The sequence below is a fragment of the Malania oleifera genome, chromosome 1 (genome assembly GCF_029873635.1).
Source record: "Malania oleifera isolate guangnan ecotype guangnan chromosome 1, ASM2987363v1, whole genome shotgun sequence".
Taxonomy (NCBI): Eukaryota; Viridiplantae; Streptophyta; class Magnoliopsida; order Santalales; family Ximeniaceae; genus Malania; species Malania oleifera.
The window spans coordinates 145,011,902-145,033,084 of record NC_080417.1 but is presented as its reverse complement, the minus strand read 5'-3'; the positions used below and the strand labels follow the sequence as shown (position 1 = coordinate 145,033,084).

Sequence of the window (21,183 nt, the reverse complement as noted above, 5' to 3'; positions counted from 1 at the left end):
TGCACTACTTGAACCCCACGACCGCCAGCCTCATGTCTCTGTCATCTGCCATAGTTTCCTCCTCCACTAACCATGCCTAGACCCCTGCTGGAAACCTAAAGGCGTAGGTCCCTTCTTCTGTCTCTGCTCCTCAGCACCTAGGCTCATTAGCCTCAGCCAAAGCGGCTCTATCTACTAGTTCAGCAAAATGCTGAATTTTCAACACCATAACATGTCTGTAGATTTCACGACTCAGACCTCTTTCAAACTATCTCGCCTTTCTTGCTTCATCAGGTATAATAAATGGGGTGAAACGAGACAATTCTAAAAACTTTGTCGTATATTGCTGGACTGACAGTTGTCCCTTCTTCAGATTCAAGAACTCTTCCACCCTGGCTTCTCTGACAGTAGCTGAAAAATATCTGTCAAAAAACAATTCTCTAAATCGATCTCACGTCATAGCTATTAGTGTCATCCTCTGCTGTTCCAGGAGCTTCATAGCAATCCACCAGCGCTCAACCTCTCCTGTCTATTTATATGTAGCAAAAAGGACCCGTTGCTCCTCCATACATTGCAACATCGCCAAAATCTTCTCAATCTCCTGCATCTAGTTCTCGGCAACTGCTGGATCCACCCCTCCTGAGAATGTCGAAGGATTCATTTTCGTAAATTTCTCAATCGCACTCCTAGAACCTACAGACGGGCCTCCCTTCTCCCTGAAGCTCCTAGTGATCTCAGCCATAACGTGCTATGCCACGTTGCATAGTACGGTATTTGGGGGGTCCTGCTTCGTCACCCTCAGCGTTTGTACTATTGTCCCCTGGGTCCATTCTGAAAGACAAGAACATATATAGCTTAGGGATCCCAATCTACATATCAACCATAACACCACTATCTTGTCATTTTTACCTTTATTCAAGGTTAAGTCCTACACTTTAGAAACACAACCCGACAATAGTTTATTACGACTTTTCTCATATCGTCACCCTAGGAAAGACACAGAAACTACCACGGTAGTCCTGCTTCTAAACTACAAAAGCAAACCTCAAACCCTTTCACCTAAACTCTCGTATTATTTCCGCTGCACTCTAAAGTTTACAGAACTTAATAACTTAGGCTCTGATACCAAACTGTAACAACTTGTCTATTTTTCACAAATATTTTTTCTTCCACATATTAGTGTGCCAATAATCATAAATACCACATACATAATCCACCCAGGCCCATGGGTGCTGGGAAATAAACTTCTCATATGAACCTGACACCTTAGCAGCGGAAGGCTACATCATATACATATCAAATAGTCCAACAAATACAATATCAGAGTTATACAAAAATCTGTCATATTCAAATACACATGTCCCAACATGAACATAAAGTTCCTTAGGATCACTACCCCCAAAATCCATCTGACCCTAGTGGAATGACTTACCCTTCTCGTAGGGTACATCAGGCGACCATTATCATTGCTGAGCTTTATTCGCTCCCTTACTTGGATTCCCTGAAATATTTTAAAACTGGGGCGAGACACCTCTCAATAATGGAAATAAACTAATATCAGTGTGTGACAACTTGGGTATTTCACGTGTCATAAGCATATACTGTACATAAATCATATATGAGAAATCTGTCTAATAAATATTGAATAAACATATTTGAAAGTAATATATATGTCATGTTATATATTTGTACATGTAAAACATCTTCTATCACTGTATAATACGTGAAATAAATTTCAAGAAGGATAGCTAGTTGATGTCATGTATTACTCCAACATGATTAGGTTGTGCGGCCCGAATGCAAGACCTAGTACTGGTTGGCCGACCATACTAGATCAATATAAGTCTGTAAGTAAGATGGACTTGTCCCACCCTGGTCCAGACTGTCAGGGGAATGTCTACAACTCTGCATTGAAGTCACATCGACTGCCAATCTCCTACAGCCCCTTGCGGCATGTGGTAGCACTAACATAATTTGAATACATATATAACTATGGTATCGTGCTACTGAACTGAACTAAACTAAGCCATCCAGGTAGTGATATCATATAATGTATTTCATATGTTGAATATAACCGTTTCATCATAATATCTAACATAATAATATTTTCATGAAAATAATATATCTTTCATTACGGCACTTGCACTGACATTTCATATTATATCATATAAATTAATGACTCTTACACCATTTTATATAAACTATGGCCCTTGCGCCATTTCACATGAATTACGGTCCTTGCGCCGTTTCACATAAATTACGAAAAATATAATTTATGTATTGTTTTAACTATTTCCCGAAAACAATAATAGCATGAAAGTTCTGAAAATATAACATTTTGCCATCACATAAATCATAAGATTTTATACCCATGTCACACAATTTAAACTATTTTCCCTGATAATATATATATAAACATTCCCTATAAATAGTAGTAAATTTTCCAAACATAATTTTATATCATACATAATTTCTGAAATAAAATACTGAAGAATAATAAGTATTTTCATGAAAAATTCATACTTAATTTATTCTCTTACTTGACTACTGAGAAATTCCAAAAAAATATCAGGTCCTGCACCTGCAGCGTCCCCAGCACAACATCCTAAAACCAATATTTCACCCTAACAAAATTTCAGTATTTCTCCAAATATAACGTTTACGCAATCCTAGAAATGTCAAATATTTAACATTTCTAAATCTACAATAATTAGCCTCTTAATAACCCCTAAGCCTAATTTTTGGAGTTATGCCTATGACGATCTCACGAGAAATCCGTTTTATCAGAGTTATAGAGAATCATCCCTGAATTTTCGTGGTGGTGTCTGATCGTTAATTGGACTAAAGATTTACAAGAAATTGAGGTAAAAGTGAGAATTGAGCTTACCACAGGAATTGTACCTACGTCACTCTTATGATAAATTTGTTTCAATAGAAATGTCGATGGCGGAGTTAGGAACCCAACGGTATCTTCGGTTTCTCGATCAGTCGAAAATCCACCAAGAAATGAGGAGAGAGAGAGAGAGATGGAAACGAAAATAGAAAATGGAGAAATTCGCTCGCGGGGGCGGGGGGGTGGCTGTCGTGAGAATGGCGGAGACAGATGCAATTGTTCCAGAAGCTGAACAATTCCAATCCATTTCAATTTCCAATTCAAATCCACTTCAATTTCAGATTGTCTGCTTCAAATTTCACATAAATTGCATTTGATGCAACCCATTACATTATTTTAATATTATATATAATAACTTTACATATATATATATCTTATTCTTATTTAATTATTTTTTTTCCTTTTCATTCTAATACTACTCATTTATTCATTTAATTGTTATTATTATTAGTTAATCTATTTTATGAATTTATCTAATTAATCAATTAACTAATTAATTTATTAATATATATATATTTGAAATCACTCCATCCTTCTAAAATAATTATTTGTGGGGCTTTACAAAAATTGCAGATGTCTTGCAGTTTCATAATAATAACTCCTTTTGGTGTTTGGTGTTTAAGCGTCAAAGCAGAGGAAATGAGGCAAATCAAATGTTGGAGCTTTTGAATTTGATTTATAAAGTTCCGATTAGAAGAAGCAATTCGGAGTACTTGTGCTCCTAGGATCTCAACTCCTCTAAATGCTTTTCAGTGGTCAGTTTTTACAAAGTTCTTGCCTAGCACACCCACCACAACCGTCTTAAATCAGCAACCAAGCCTTGGAACGTTTTCATTTCGACAAAGATCAACGTCTTTTGCTTGCTATCAATTAATAACAGAATTCTGACTTCAGATAACCTTAAAAAAATAGGTTGGAATTTGACTCCAGTGTGTCCTCTGCAAGAAGGATGTTCAAAATGTTTATCATCTTCTCATTCATTGTCAGTTTAGCAGAAAAGTGTGGACCTCCTTATGCTGTTTTCTGCAATTATAGATGGTCATGCCGTATTAGATCGGTTCATTCTATGATATTTGGAATTTTGTCTCTTAAAGGTTTTCTGAAAAACCTCAGAGCATCCATTATGGGGGTGGTTTGTTAGGAGATCTGGAAAGAGTGAAACAAGAGAATTTTTAGGGAGCACTCCTTTTCAGTCGCTGAAATTCACTCTAGATGCATTTCCAAAAAACATGTCTAACGACTTTGTTGGCTGAATCATTAAATCCCCTATCATTCCTTGAGTTATTTTTGGCTTTCATGGGATTTTTGCACAATTGCAACCGTGGACTCCGTCCGTTCTCAATTTTTGTAAATTATTGGCAAAAGTTCAATACAGTCTTCCTGTCTATCCCTGACTTCTTTTCTAACTTTCGTGACTTTCTCCTTGCTTTTGTCTGCGCTTTTTTAATCTCGAAAAATCCACAATTTAGCCTTAATTTCAGTTGTTTGAATGTTATACTTGTTTGAAAGCTGAGTGATGATGGTTTTTAGATTGGGAAGTGTTCTATTGTATTTTCATTGATGGTTTTTTTCATTGTTCGCAGCCAGAAGGTTGTGGTTCTTTGGCAATTAGCGGGATAGGCTTCACTAAACTCTTATTCAATATTTTATGGGTTCAAATAAAATGAAAATTTATATAATAAATGTGTAAAATCATAGAGATTAATTTAAGTATTTATTAAAAAAGTACATAATTTAAGTACTTGTATCGATAAATAGTGTTTGATTTGCACTTAAACAAGTACTTATTTTGAAAAGTATTTTTTTAATTTTTATTATTATTTTTTAAAAAAGTATTTTTTGAAATTGTATTATTATTATTTTTTTAAAGTTCTTATTAAAAAAATATTTTTTAAAAACAATTTCAAACTACTTTTAGATAAGTATATTTTGCAAATATATATATTTTTTATACCGTCAAAGTTTGTTTGGTATATATATACTCCCTCGCCCCGTGATATATTATTAAATGCACACTTAATTAAAACACTTGACTAATTCATCAAAATAAGGATATTGTTCTTTTGATCACTCTATACCTCTTCAATTAAATAATAAATTTAATTTTTATTAACGTTGGGGAGTCTGATATATATGGGTGATCACAACTAAAAAACTTAGTTTTATTGAGTCTTTAAGTCCACTCATGAATGTAAGTCTTCTACTTAGATTTTTTAATGTGGCAAAGCCTAGAAGTTCTAAAAAATTTCAATAGTGTCTCAGTGAGGGGTGAAGCAATGTATGCATACGTTATAGTGATCTTTTATCATATTTACAGAATTTCTTGCTGTTTAAGTCATTCCTACATCAAAAGGCCCCTCAACAACGACAGAATCCCATTGTGGGGGAGAATTTATGTGGAGAGGAAACCACTGAATCCCAAAAATCAAAATCAGAAGAAATATTGATGGGGTACTTGAAACAAAGGGCCAATAGTTTGTCAGTGGTTGCTGCACTCCTCACAACCATAGCCTTTGCGGCTGCATTCACAATACCCGGCGGCTTCAACAATAATCCTCCCCACGTGGGCCACGTGGTCCTAGGAAAGCAGGCGATGCTGCATATATTTTTGGTTGCAGATACCTTGGCGGTGTGCTTTGCCATAGTTGTGGTATTTCTCCTTATATGGGAACAAGAAGACGACATCATGGTTTTAGACAGGCGAATTCGTTGCAGCGTCATACTGTTGCTTGCCGCACTTTGTGGAACATTGGTGGCTTTCATGAGCGGATTGTATGCGGTGATTTCTACAGAAGCTTTGTGGCTCGCCATTCTTATTTGCACCATTGGATCTGGTTCTCTCCTGTTCTGCTTTCTGCTCATTTGGTTTGGTTTTGAGAAACTATCTCAACCTATTCTCTATATTAAAACTTGTGTTAAAGTACTATTCTACTTGATGCCGGAAATTTTTCGTTCGGGAGACTCAGAAGATTCGTGGGACAGGAAATAATAGAGTTCTCCATTATTATTATTATTAAAGATAAGGTCATATTATTAAGAAATACTGTCCTCAAGCAAGAAGGTTGAGAGTTGGATTACAATTGTCATGTAACACAACATGAGCATCTTTACAGACCAAGGCGAGAACTAGTTCCATTCCTAGGTTTCTAAGCTTAGGCATGCACGGTTCCAGAAGAAAAGGTTGAAATAATTATGTACCATGACATATAAATATGCATGCAAATTCATAATATATATAAGCTATGATGATAAGTGCTCTTAATTATACTATCTTTGGTGTAGTACTCATAATACATAGTAAGTTATGATAGCATGACAATGCTTAAAAAAATATTTATAATAAGTTTTTAATGTAGTATTTTATGCATATTATGTTAGCGCACATGTTTCTTTTTTTTGGTGGCACACATAACATATATTGTTTTATTTAAAAATACTATTATCTAAATTATTATAATTATTATTTTATTCAAAAAATCAAATATGAGAGATGAGATTTTACAGTAACTATTTGATATACTAAGACTAAGTCTCCTAAGATTAAGTCATCGGTTTGAAATTCAAATGGAAGATTTTAAATCTGATTTGAAATTCAAGTGAGAGATTTTGAAAACTCACAATCCCTTGATAGTAGGAAATGTGAGAGGAAATCTCTCAGTGGATGGGGTCTTGACCAGTCTATAAATAGGGTCTGTGATTAACCATTAAGTCATACATTGACTTACAGTGATATAGAATTGACAAAAAATGCTACTCATTCTACTCTTCTGAAACACAGTGAGAGTAAAGATAATTCCCAAATCTCTGTCTCTATTTCTCATAGTTATCTTTCTTATTTCAGATCCCTTTATTGAAGACTTGAGCAGTTATGGCTGGAGGTCAGATCACTGTTCTCTTTCGCTTGTAAACAATTGTTGATTTGTAGTTTCTAAAATTATGCTTTCATTAGTAGTATCAGAGTCAACTCCATGCCATATTGCTTAGTTTCTATTATTCTAAAATCGCATGAAATTATTTTTCAAGAAATTGATTTTGATATTAGAGTATTAATTTTTATGATGAGTCATTCACTTTCGGCATGAATAGGAAAAAGGAGTGGAAGGAAAAACTGAGTGGGAAAATTATCTTGTTTTGCTTATTGGTAATGGGTTGTAATGAATCCTTCCAAAGTCAATTTTGTTTTTTTTCTTTTCTTTTTCTTAATCTTATTTTTTGGGGTAAAAAGTGAAAAAGGTAAATTACATAATTGATCCTTCAACTTACAACTGGCACTTTAACTTCGTGTTTTGATTTTAACTCTTTAGATTTGCAATTAAATTACTGTGTGATTCTTGACCGTTAAATTGGCTTTAGCTTTCGGAAGGAACTTGCGAGTCCTTTAAATTACTTTTTTGCTTATTTGAGTTTAGTTTTTTTTTTTTTTAGAAGTTTGATTTAAAAGACTCATTTTTTAGGCCTTAATAGAAGTGGAGAAAAAGTCGTGTACAAGGCTCTGCCGCTTGTTTCTTGCATCTGTTATGTATGTTGGCAGATTCATGGTGGTCATTGGTCAAGGATTAAGTTGCAATTTGATTGCAGGACAAGGAGTTGAAATGTCATTATTGAAATACTAGGGATTAAAGTACAATTGGACTAAACTTTGAGCAACAACATTGCAATTTACCCAAAACAGGAAATAAACCTACTTCTTTTCCTGCACCAATCTCCCTCTTCTCCTCTATCAGATACTCTGCTTGGTTACTTTGATTAAGTTTGTCATCAACATTTCTGCTCTAACAAACCAAAAAAATAAAAAATAAATAAAATAAATAAAAAATAAAAAATAAATAAATAAATAAAAACTTGTGCATATATATTTAATGCATGTCATATATATGCATTTATTATTATTTTTTGTGGCCTATAATTGTGATTATTATTTGTGCATTTATTAAATTTTTATGTAAATGCCAATATATGTCTTTATTAATTAGGCTTATTGTTGTTAAAAATTGTATTTTATTTCATGTACATCAATATTGAAATACATGATTATACAAGCCTTAATTAAATTAATGGACTGTTTGTTGTGGGGTATGGATGTGTACATCTAAGGAGATTCTGTCCAGGAGATTGGATTTTAAGCGAGACCATTGTAACCCCTCCATCTTTCCTGTGAATTTTGAAGTTCTGTCTAGGAAAGAAAAATCTTTCATGGGAACTTACTTGGTAGTGCTATTCATATCTACAGTAAAATAGGCCTAGAATATTAAAGTTTCTAAATAATGGATTGAGCTATATCAAGAAAAAAGAATATAACTGTGTATTCAAAATTAGCCACAGCAATTTTATGACACGTAGATATTTTTTTTATAAATTGGTTTTAAATTCACATTGTAGTAAAGTCATAGTTGATGATTACTTTACCCTACAAGGAGGTAATTATTTTCTTTGACATGATTGGAATAAGATAGTGTGTAACGACCCGAAGAATAATGGTATTTAAATAATAAAAAGAAAGGGAAATGGAAACCGGAAACAGAAGGAGACAGTCAACTTCGTCGACGACATTACATTTTGGAAAGGATAAATCCTGAGTAATTTTTCAGCTTCTCGTCAACGAAAACAGGAGACTCGTCGACGAGGGTATAACAAGAGCTCGTCGACAATGGTTGGTGTTTGTCGACGAAAATATAATTGGGCTCGTCAATGAGGTGACGTGGCTCGTCGACAAGGAAATACCGAGAGGATGATTTTGGGGTTTCTTAATTTTGTCGGTGAAGGGAAGAGTTCGTTGACGAATTTTGTATTGACCTTGTTGACGAGGTGACATGACTCGTCAACGAATGCCGCTGTTTAAATAGGCCTAAAGTTCATCTTCAGTGAAATTTTTTGTGCAGATCTTTTCTCTCTCCTACCCTTCGGTCCCTCCTCCTTCTCTCTTCGAATTCGGATTAGATTTTTGCCGGTTCGATGATCTGAAGCCACCACGACACTCCTAGGAAAGTTCTTTGCAAGTCTGCCGGAGCGGATCATCGGTGGGGCTGAAGTGGAAACCATCCCAAATTCAGGGTAAGACTTTCTACTTAGTATTGGGTTAATTGATAGTTGTAGGAATTATTATATGCGTAGAAATACTGAACTTTAGTTTTGGGGAATGCTATTTCCAGGGTGTTGAACGGGGTACCCTGTGGGTGCGGGATAGATTTTCTTAGAAGTTCTTCGGGAACTGGGTAAGAGGATAAATTAAACTAGTTCTTTTTGAGAAAATATATGTATGTATAACATTTGATTTTAGGAAAGTAAATATGTTCATATATATGATTTATATTTGAAAAAACACTGTTGAAAATGATGGTATGTTGAATATATGAAAAATCTGTTAATGTGGCATAAGTATAAAATGTTATGAAATACTGTTATATGGAAATGCGATTATGATACGAATTTTTATAATAGGAAAATCGGCGTATAGGTCGAGATTTTTCATGATATACATATATATATATATATATATATATATATGAAAAATGATATGATTGATTTGATAATTAATGATATGAAATATTCATGTATCACAGTTTCAATATATGTTATATGGTATCAGAATTTGGTTGGCTTGGTCTAAGCTAACACTTGCACGGTACCGTTGCTATGTGTTCATGGTCTTTGTGATCATGATATCTGTGTTAACGTCGCTATACGGAGTAGTGTGAGATTGGATGGTTGATGTGGTTTTTAAGAAGTGTGTGAGTGCTCCTGGTGTACGGACCAGGTCAGGCAGACCCATCAGACTTACAGATTGTACTTTTGACTTGGTAGTGGTCGGCCAACCATTGTCAGGTCCCACTGTAATGACCTACTTTATTAAATGGTTTTTTTTATACTATAATATTTTGCATGCACTGATACCATACTGAAGAAAACTCAATCATAAACCTATGCCGCAAGAAGCGAAAATCATGTAACATGACCATAAATCATTACATACAATACCAGAGTTCAGAAATGTTTTCCCCAAAATATACACATATAACTGTTTTTCAAAAATTCCTTCAAGTACACTAAGATATACAAAAACACTCCCCAAAAATGTACTCACTCTGCTGACAGGGCACTACAGACGCCCCTTTATTTGCGAGCCTGATCTGCTCGCCTACCTGGATCACCTGAAAAATATATCAACATTGGGATGAGCCAACGCTCAGTAAGGAGAAACATGTTATTACTAGTGTGTGACATGAGCTACTATATATATATATCATGAAATCTGTTTTCATATAAACATGAATAACTGAATACAAAGTACAGTACCAATAATAAAATACACCACCCCTTTCCATGTTGCTTAACATAACAGTGTTATAGTTTATAGTTCAAAGTAATTCTAGTATACATAAGTATGGACCCTGATTCTGTAAATCTGTACGTATATAATAGTAACTGAAACTGTTCCCTGTGGCTATCTAAGTGTCATGGCTGGCCCCCCTCATGACAAGGTTGTGCGGCCCGTAGGCTTGATTTACTCTGGATGGCTAACTAGGAATAAATCACTGAATTTCGTCAGTCGACCTGCCCATCTCAACCCATATCTGGATGGGGAGCCTAACCTCTTCAAGGGCCTAGGTGGTTGACCTTACCATGTATTATCTGAATAGGTGGTTGCACTAAATAAGTAACATAGTATCTGTAACAACGATATCGTGCTCTATAGCTGCAAGTCCATGTATTATCTGAATAGGTGGTTGCACTAAATAAGTAAAATAGTATCTATAACAACGGTATCGTGCTCTATAGCTGCAAGTCTAACAGGGTTTGATATCATATAATATATTTCTATATATATATATATATATATATATATCTTATTTACCATGATTCTAAAGAACTAAAATAACCATGATGCTGCATAAACTGTACTGTAATTCATGCATAATTCTGAGAACTGTTTATTCATAATACTATCATATACATAATCATAATATTGAAACTGCATATTCATAATACTGGTATTTGTGTAATCATGGTACTAAAATCCATAAAATCATAGTACTGAAATTCGTAAAATCATGAAACTAGCATTCATAAAACATATACCCATATCATATTCATATTCACAAGCCACACTTTACTAAATACATAATTTTCATAGTTAAATAAATTGTATCATACGTTAATAATGCCTAGCATAGCATATTTCCCTTACTTTAACTTTGAAAAGCCCCTAGGGAATACAAGCCTAACACCCGCAGGGCCTCCTACAAAACACCCTGAAACCAACATACGCAAGAACATAATATCAGTATTTTCTTGCCTACATCATTTCCTATAACTGGCAGGAAGTCAAAAACTGGATAAAAGTCCTTACCCTAAATTTGGGATGAAATCCAACTTCGTTTTCCTGATGATCTGCTTCGGCAATCTCGTAGAGAACTCTGCTAGGAGTGTCGTGGTAGTTTCAGATCGTCGATTCGGCGACTGGTGGGGTCGAAAACGAAGAGAGAAGGGAGAGAGAGTCATAGGAGAGAGAGAGAGAGAGAGAGGAGAGAGAGAGCGGTGTGAGAAATGAGAAATATCCTGAGTTTCCACTATTTATAGGGCTAGGTTCGTCGATGAGACACGTCACCTCGTCGACGAGCCCTTCACAAAATTCGTCGACGAGACCCTGTGTTCGTCAGCGAAATTCAGAGCAGCTCGAACCATCTCTTAGTATTTTCTTATCGACGAAACCCTGTGTTCGTCGACGAAATTCTGAAGACCTTCGTTGACGAAACCCTGTGTCCGTCAACGAAGTTTGGCAATTTTCTGAAATTATGATTATTCTCCAAAATGTAATGTCATCGACGAACGCGCCTCCTTCTGTTTCTGTTTCTATTTTTCTTCATCTTTAATATTTAAAATGTTATTATTCTTCGGGTTACTACACCCGCCTTCGGGCCACACAACCCAATCATGTGGGGGTAATACATGATAATAGTCAGCTAACCTACTAGGAATGATTTTGTATTATATTTTATGAGATAAAATATGATTATGAAAATGCAGTATGTTCTGTCATGTTATAATGATATATATATGTTTTCCTAGATATGACATAACAGTTGTTTAATATGTTTTTATATGATATATGTATTACACGGAATACTCATGTTGCCACACACTAGTATTAGTTTATTTCCCTTACTGAGAGATGTCTCACCCAAAATTTTGTAAATATTTCAGGAGCCCTGATAGGAGAGCGGTTAAAGCCTCGCTGATCTAGTACAATTGGTCTGCCCTTCCAGAAGGGTAAGTGTTTTGATAAGGTCGGATGTATTTTGTGGGATGACCCTAAGACATCATTTTGGGTTGGGTGTTGTGTATATATATACAGTGATTGTAGTAACTCTGGTATTGTCATGTATGGTATAATGAGATGTATATGATTGTATGTTTCCTGCTGCTTAGGCTTCTGTTATGTATTCTGATGTATCCTTGGTACCCATGGGTCCAAGTGGATTATGATCTGTTGAGCTGAGATTTGTGATATTGATTTTATTATTTATTGTAAAAAAAAAATGTGAAATTTAAGTAGGTCGTCACATAGTGATTAAGAAGGGAATACTAAATACCCAAGGGTATAGGTTTCCTTATTCCACTAGTCTTATTATAAAGTATAAGCACTAGCCACAGCAATACTGTGGACGTGTTGAAAGACATATCATGATGGTGTGCGGTATTCGTGCCAAAGAATGAAGATTTGTATATTATTTTTATTCATTATTTCATTTCTTCATTCTAGGATGTAAACTTAATTGTGGACTGTGTACCCCTATGACCTATAATATTTTGCATCATGCATGATAGGTAGGTATGCTCAAATCGACCCTAGTTGGACTTTAGGTATCTATACAGACAATGGAAAGACCTTAGGGAACACCATTGGTCGACTGACACCAAATTTTTTTCGGTGTCCTTAAAATAAATAAAAAATACCTTGAAATGACCTTAGGACACTCACATATGTATGACTAAGTGAATAGATTGATTCTTGGATGAAATAGAACCGAAATGCACAAAATGTGCACCTTCTATCAACGGGCACCTCATGTTCATTTCGCTTCTGGTCGACCGAACCTGGTCCGGGTCAACTGGTTGACCATGACCTGATCTATCAAACTATATCAGTTCATTTGACCTCGATCGATCGAGCCTCTCTGAAGTCAACTTAATTGCCTTCCTATTCAACCGAGAACCTTTTGTGTTGCATCAACTTGGTAGACCGAGTCCTAATGTCTAGGAACCCAATGGTCTTGTCGACCGACAGGTTTAGTTCAAATAAGATTGGGCGACCGAACCTCTGGAAAATTGAAAAATCACCTTTGGACATATAAGTCCGGTCGATTGAGGCTCGAGTTCATTTTTGGCTCGATCGATCGAACCCCAAGAACTTGGGTCGACCGAACTTGGACTTGGTCGACCGGTGCTCTCGGGTTGCCCCTCATTTTTACCGAAGTTAATATTTTTTAAACGGGGTTAATTTATTTAAATAATATTAAAACTTTTATAATTATTCCATTTGTGTCCTTAACATCATATTTTTGGAAAAGTCTGTATATACCCTTTCATTTGGAATAATTAGCAAGAGAATAGTAAGATCATTAAGGCCAAAATTCTCTGAAATCCAAAAATCATTTCATAGCTAATACTACTTCTAAACACTCACATACTCCACACTCTTGATCTCTTTAAGCATTGTGAGTATCTCTAAGGTTATTGTGCTTAATCTCTCCAATTATAACTCTCACTTATATTATTGTTTGATTGATTTTACTTGAGAGTTTAGCATTAAAGATTTTCCACTGATTTCATTTGATAAATCTTGTATGGGAAGACTTTGAGGGTTGTGGTTCTTGCATTATCATTGCAAGATACCTAAACCTAGTTTTTAGTGTGTAAAAATCCTTTTCAAAAAGCTAGTCTTTCAAACAACTCCATTGTGCTTTGTATATTGAAATAACTTATTGAGTTTGTTTGATTTAACTTGCTTAGCATATTTGAAACCCTTATCTGATCTTGTGTTATCTACATATCATGTTTCAAATCTTGCTTTGATATATACTCTAGATCTAGACTGATTATCATACTTGATTGAGTGTTTAGCACACATTAGAGCACTGAGCATACATATCATTTGTGCTTGTAATATTGATTGAGCTGTATTAGTGCACACATTTGCTTGTCTAGAAGCGTATTTATGTGTACAAACTTTATACACATTGGTTGTATTCTAGGCGTGGACCTGAAGAAGGAGAATAGCCCTGTGGAATAGTCCCGGACTGGCTTAGACCCGGTTAGGAAAGTTAGGTGTGCCATCTTGGTAAGACATGTTGGTTGAGGTCAGCCCCTTAATTGACTTGGTTGTAATTGGTGTCGCTCTACCCGTTAAGTGAGCTTATAGTGTAATCCTTATGCAGGTGTGCCAAGGCGAGGACGTAGGTAGTATTGGTCGAACCCCGATATCATATCTAGTATTGATTTCATTTTTCGCAAATTTACATTCTGCACCTATATGTTTATGTTTATTATTTTGATATTTATTTGGGATTGTGAATACGTAGAAAGACCCTAGGCTTGTGAAATACTACCTACTGGATTAACTAAACCTAGAAAGAACTTTTAAATACCAATTCACCCCCCTCTTGGGATTGCATTAAAGCTAACATACAACCTATACCCACAGGAAAGGTTTAGATTTTTGTTGGTTGGTTCAAACTATAGTTTTGTTTCAAAGTATTAATTAAATTTCTTGGTTATTGCAGTTGTTGTTACTTCTATTTTAAGTAAAGATTCTCATATTCCAATTTTGAACGGTGAAAAATGTTCGGATTGGAAGGACAAAACATTAGGGTGCATGGATATTGATCTAGCACTCCGTATTGACAAACCGATAGTACCTACAGAATCAGCTACATATCAATCAATTGGCCTATGAACGGTGGGAGAAATCCAACCTTCTTTGTCTAGTGTTCATCAAGTCGCATGTTAGCATGAACTGCTCAATTGTGCAGCTGCGCTCCCCTGAACCTCTGGCCATCTCTGCCATTACCTATTGGGTGACACTACGTAATACCGCATTTGGATCTCCGCCACCCAAGCTAGAAGGCCCTACCTCATCACCTCCTGCATTCGTGTTACTGTTCCCCAGGTCCATTATGTAAAGGGAACCAAACAGTCTTAGAACTCTAACATTATCACCCAACTAATATACTCATCAGACTAAAACCCATAGTATATTCTTCTATAACCATTTACCTTGACATCCTCTTTCCCAATTTAAGATTCAGTCTTACTGCTCAAAAACAAGAACCAACGATAGTTTACTATGACTTTGCTGAGTTTGTCAGCCCAGGAAAACCACATAAGCAACCCTGAAATTTCCTACCTCTAGGCTGCAAGATAGAATCCTAAATTCCAATCTTATCCTTTTAAAATGATTGACTTATATCTGTTGACTCTATGAGTCAAATCCTATTTTGATAATAACAAATCGTTTGGTATTTAATCTGCATATTGAGATTGTGAAGAAGAATTATATTAATCATGCACGGAAGAATAACAAGTCATGTAAGTCATGAAGAGTAAAGCTTACACAATTGGGCAGATCCATGGAACTCAAAGAGTACAAGAATGAACATGCAAGCAACAAAGTCAAGAGCATCGTGAGAATGAGTACTTAGAATTCATGTATTTATATTTTCATATATTTAATTTAAGGCTCAAATCATGAACTAGAAACCTTAGGATTCATGCATTTCATGAACATCATTAGGGGACTATTATGGACTTAGAAATATTTTCAAAATCCCAGAAAAATAATTTTATGAAAGAGCCAAGAAAGAGTGCAAAGCAGATTTTTTGAATCAAAAAGAAAAAAAAAATCAGGAATAGGTCACTTCAGTAGCCTGAACTCAACCTCAGTCGTCTGAAGAATTTCTTCAGGAGCCTGACTATAACGTCCTCAAAATTTACATCATTTTTTTTTTTTATAAATATACAAAATCATACCTACGTAGCGGATATACAAGTCATACAACGATATACTAAACAATAGCAGAATTCAGTACACTCAAACCATAGCCATATACATTAACTCCCTCCTGAAACATTTATCCCAGAAAATACAAAAACTTGTCACAGACTTACCCTACAACTAGGGTAATCCAACCAACTCTCTATCTGCGAGCCTGATCTGCTCGCCTAGCTGACTCACTTGAAAAGTGGTAAAGTAATGGGGTGAGATGACGCTCAGTAAAGGAAAATATGCTATTACTAGTGTGTGACATCTGAGTTGTAAAACTGTAATAATAGTATTTAAAATTGCATGATCTGGAAAAACTATATAATACGAGTATAGTAGCTTAAAACATTTGTATCATCTGACTTTTCTATCATTCATACTGTTATATCATACTATATACGACAAAAGCTGTAAAACTGTATACATATACATATACATAACTGTGCTCTTTTCTTGGGACTCTGTATATCTTGATTTGACCTCTCATGATATGGTTGTGCGGCCCGTAGGCGGGATTTAACCTGGTTGGCCCTCCAGGTAAGTTATCATAGTCTACACTACCTCAGCCGGCCAAATTGCATCCACTCCTAAATGCAAGACTAACTACTACCTTGTCAAACTGGCCCCCTCATTCTAGTGTATTGGGGAGCTATATCCTCTCCGAGTACAGTTTGATGGTACCCACACATAATCTGAGATATGCGGTTGCACTCTGTTCTATATATAGCAACGGTATCGTGTTTTGTAAACTGTATCTATCTGTAATATTTCCACAGGGATCTGATACTATATAAGTATATAAATATATTTTTACTGTTTTCATTATGTTTCCAAAATAAGTATAACACTATAATTCTGTACTGTAAATACTGTGATATCTGAATAACTATCACATCTTGATGCTATAACTGTATAATATGTCTTTATAAACTGTCTGCATAAAGCTATCTGTATACTTTGAGTGTTATGACATTTAGGAAAACATGACGTTTTGTAAATACTATTCATACTACTCAGAATAAATATTCGTATATAGTTATACATACATTTATCTATACAATAATCTAGCTAAAACGGTGAATATATATATATATATATATATATATATATATCTGTTTGTATAATATCTGACTATATCTATATATGTTGTATAACTCGATATATTGAAAAAATTGCATAAAACTTTATATCAGATAATATGTACTCAGGCCACACATACTTTAAAAATACATATTCTGTAAAATTACATAATAATTGATATATAGACATGTTTGTAAAATTCCTATCAATATATTCAAATCTCCTAGCATAACATATTTCCCTTACCTAGTTTTTAAAAAACCCTCACTGAACTCTGGCCTTACACCCACAGGGCTCTCCACTTAACATCCTGAAAACGACATTTCTCAAAACAAAATCTCAGTATTTTTCTACATACAACATTTTATACAACTACGGGAAAGGCAAAAACTCAATAAAATACCTTACCCTGGGATTGTGATGAAATCCAAACTACTCCCACCGATGATCAGCTCCTGCAAACTTACAGAGAACTTTGTCAGGAGTGTCGTGGTGACCTCAAATCTTCAATCCGACGAGAAATGGAGCCGAAATTGAAGAGAGAAGGAGAGAGAAACATAGAAGGAGAGAGAGAGGGTTTCCTATGCGAATTTCTTCATAAAAATCCGGGTTTTCACTATTTATAGGGCCAGATTCGTCGACAAGCCCCGTCATCTTGTTGACGAGCTCTTTAATAATTTCGTCGAAGAACCCACTCCTCATCGACGAAATTCAAACTGCCCCAAAAACCTCTCTCGGTATTTTCTGGTTACGAAACCTGTCCTCATCGACGAGCTCCTCTTATATCCTTGTCGACGAAATTTGTCCTCGTCGATGAGCTCCCATTATATCCTCGTGGACGAATCCCTTGAGTTCGTCGACGAGGACTCTTCCAATTCCACCCCCTCTTTATTATTTAAAAAAAATACTATTATTCTTTGGGTCATTACAATGAATATTAAGCTCAGTCGCCTAAAGATTTTATGGTGAAACACAAAATCTAGCCGAGGCACTTCGATCGCCTAAACATGGCACTTCAGGCGCCTGAACTCGCCACTTCAAAAGCCTGAACCCCACTTCAGTTGCCTGAACTTGCAGGAAAAGTTAAAAATCTAATTTTGAATGAGCAAACACGCGAGCTATCTTTTGATCCAACGGTCAAGATCTATTCTAAGGGCAAGATAACTATATATACTAAATATCTAAACCCTAGTGTGAAAGCCAAGACAAACGATAAGAGAAGAGAACATCTTGTTGAAACGAGAATTGAGAAACTTGAACGTTTTGATATACGATTGTCTGCACTCTTGCACATACTCATCAAGTTTGGGCAAATCAACTCAGAAAATCGAAGGGAATTCATTTACACTTCTTGATTTCATCTTGGCATTGAGGTTTGGTAAATTCGTTTAGTGTTTTTCAAGAGTTTCTCATATCATCATCAGTTATTGAATATCGTTAGAGAGCTTGATCTTGAGTGTTCCTAACTATATAGAGATTTTTTTTTGATAAGTTTGTTACTTGAGAAAGTTTTATTTTGCCATTGATATATATTCGTCAAAGAACTTCTCATTTCAAAATCTATTGTTGAAATAGGTTGAGTAATAAATAGTGAGTATACTTTCATATAGATTATTTAGATAATCTCACTACTTGATAAAGGGTTTCATCATTGGTTGAATAGATTTGATTCAAGTGTGTGTTTTGTTAAGTGATCTATATTTTAGACATTAAAACACTTGATTAAATATCCTTGGTACTCATAAATATATATTTTATTTAGGGATATTTTCTGAAGATATTACATTGGATTTTTGATCTTTGGAATACATATCGTATATATATATTTGCATGTTACAAAGATCGTGGTGTAATTGAATATTTGAAAGAAAGATTTTTGATTTAGATCTTTACAATATTCAAGACAATTTTTTTAACAAGATCATATTTGATATTTGTGCATCTTGTCTTTGAGGCTATTACTCACACAAATATTTGGGAAGATTTGATAAAAGGGAATTTGCGTGTTGAAGCATATTATTCATAAACGATTGTATGGTTTCATATATTCTGAGATTCAAGTTTGATTATATGATTATGTATTAGGAATTTGAATTGTACTTACTAGCTTTTTTGGGAAGCAAATTTGAGTGTTTTATAGATTTCATTGTATTCACAATTCGGGTTATGAACCGAGTTTAAGGAGAGAGTTGTATTTCTTGTAAGCAACATATTAAGAGGGAGTTGTACCTCTTGTAAGCAAAGAATTGTAAGGGAAGCTCCATCCCAATTTAAGGAGCAGAGATTATAGTGGAATCCTCGAGTGAGTTGCTCAAGGCGAGGATGTAGGTCGGGTTGGTTGAACCTCGTAAAAACTGCGTTTGCATTCTCTCTTTCCTTATCCCTTTATTTTCCGCATTACATTTCAATATCTAGCTTGCTTGTGCATATTGAATAACTTCACACACACTTAATTGAGTAAAAAAGAAGTCATTGACATAGTAATTTAAATCAGTTTCAAATCTCTGCCATTAATTAGTTAAATAAAAAAATAGGGATTAATTGCTAAGTAGTTTTAAAGAATTTTAAAATACTCAATTCACCCATCCACTTGGGATTACACCTAAATCAACATTTGGTATCAAAACGGGTTTACACAAACTTAATAGTTTATTTTTAAAAGGATCACATGACACATATCGGTGTAACTCCATTCGGTGAGAGATACTCATCCACTAGACCACCTATTTTCTGTGGTGTAAATTACACCTATTGGAAACGTAGGATGAGCATCTACTTATTAAACGTAGATTGGAAGGTATGGAAAATAGTCACTAAGGGTAATCATGTTCCCATGAAAATAATTCACACATATCACAAATTCTTTAAATGCACTTGGAAAGACTTACCCTGTTTATGAGTTGATCAAGAAAATACTCAGAGGACTACCTCCAGTGTGGGAAGAAAAAGCAACGAAAATAGAGGAAGCGAGAAATCTCAAGGAGATGTCGGTTGACGAACTCATTGGACCACTCACCACCTATGAGTTGGCAATAAATGGGAGGAAGAATGAGCAAAGGAAAGCAAACAAAGCCACGGCGCTTAAGGCGACATCTCACAGCTCTAGTGAGGGAAGTGACTCAAAATCAGATGACGACATGACCTTGCTAATAAAGAAGTTCGGGAAGTTCTTGAAGAAGAATAAGAAGTACAATAGAAAATTTTGGAACTCAAAATCAGAAAGAGGAGAGTCAAGCGTGAAGAAAAAGAAAGAAGATCCTCCAACATGTTACAACTGTAGAGAAGTTGGACACATCAAGTCCAAGTGTCCCAAACTAGTGAAAGCCTCCAAGAAAAAGAAGACGGCGCTAAAAGCCGGTTGGGATACACACAATACTAGCTGTTCATGTTAGCCTTAGTGGCTACACCATCATTGTTTAATGTGTTTTGATGATATTAAGCTATATATTGTTCTTAATGTTTTCTTATCTTTGCAGATCATGTTTAGTATAGGTACTCATATATGAATTATTAGATCGAAGGCAAAAATCGAACCAAGTAGACGTCAAGAAGGAAAGATCAAATGGACACGTACTCAGAATGACCCAAGCACAACCAAAGGAAGCTTAATTTTAGAATTATTTGTAATAAAGGTTGTGTGAGGTAGTATGTTTTGTAACTCTTGCGAGTGTGTTTCTTACATGATTTTTGAACAAGAGTTTAGCAAAGCACGTGCATATTAGGACACATGAGTTTATAGGATTGCACTAAAGATATAAACACAAACTCACCTTTCATAGCTTTCAAAGTTAGACTTAAAGAGTTTGTTAAATGAATCCTAAACTCCAATATGTTTTCTAAAAAGACAAGTTTTCAAACATCTTTGTATTTTGAACATCTTCATACTTAGTCCTGGTTTTATCAAAATGAGTCTTGTGTCCTAAAGGTTCAAAGAAAGTCAAGTATATTTATAAAAGGACTTACTAAGCATATAAGATATCAAATGAGTTTTCAAACTTGTTTTATTAATCAAGATATCTTATATTCAAAAGGAAACTCATTTGGATAAGTTTTAATCTTCATTAGGCTTAATACATTTCATATACTTTTGTCCAAGAATGTTTTGAGTCATTAAAATACTTTTTGACAAGGAAAAATAAACCAATCGTCACTACCGTAGTGCAGCCTTGAGTCCTGAACACCTTTTGGTATT

At 35.0% G+C, this 21,183-nt stretch overlaps 1 protein-coding gene across 2 annotated transcripts in view; it reads left to right on the top strand.

Annotated features, from left to right (window-relative positions):
• The window catches only part of LOC131145174 (uncharacterized), a 79,475-nt gene extending 67,183 nt beyond the window's left edge, over positions 1–12,292 (top strand). Inside the window, exons 3-5 of one of the 2 annotated variants that reach the window (XM_058094310.1) lie at positions 5,190–5,706; positions 6,714–6,750; positions 12,074–12,292. In XM_058094310.1, the coding sequence (XP_057950293.1) occupies positions 5,190–5,706; positions 6,714–6,750; positions 12,074–12,113 (594 nt within the window). In that variant the 3' untranslated portion in view covers positions 12,114–12,292. Of the gene's footprint in view, positions 1–5,189; positions 5,914–6,713; positions 6,751–12,073 lie in introns of those variants that run through there. The other variant, XM_058094305.1, reaches the window with a different exon arrangement.
• The last annotated feature ends 8,891 nt before the right edge of the window (positions 12,293–21,183 follow it).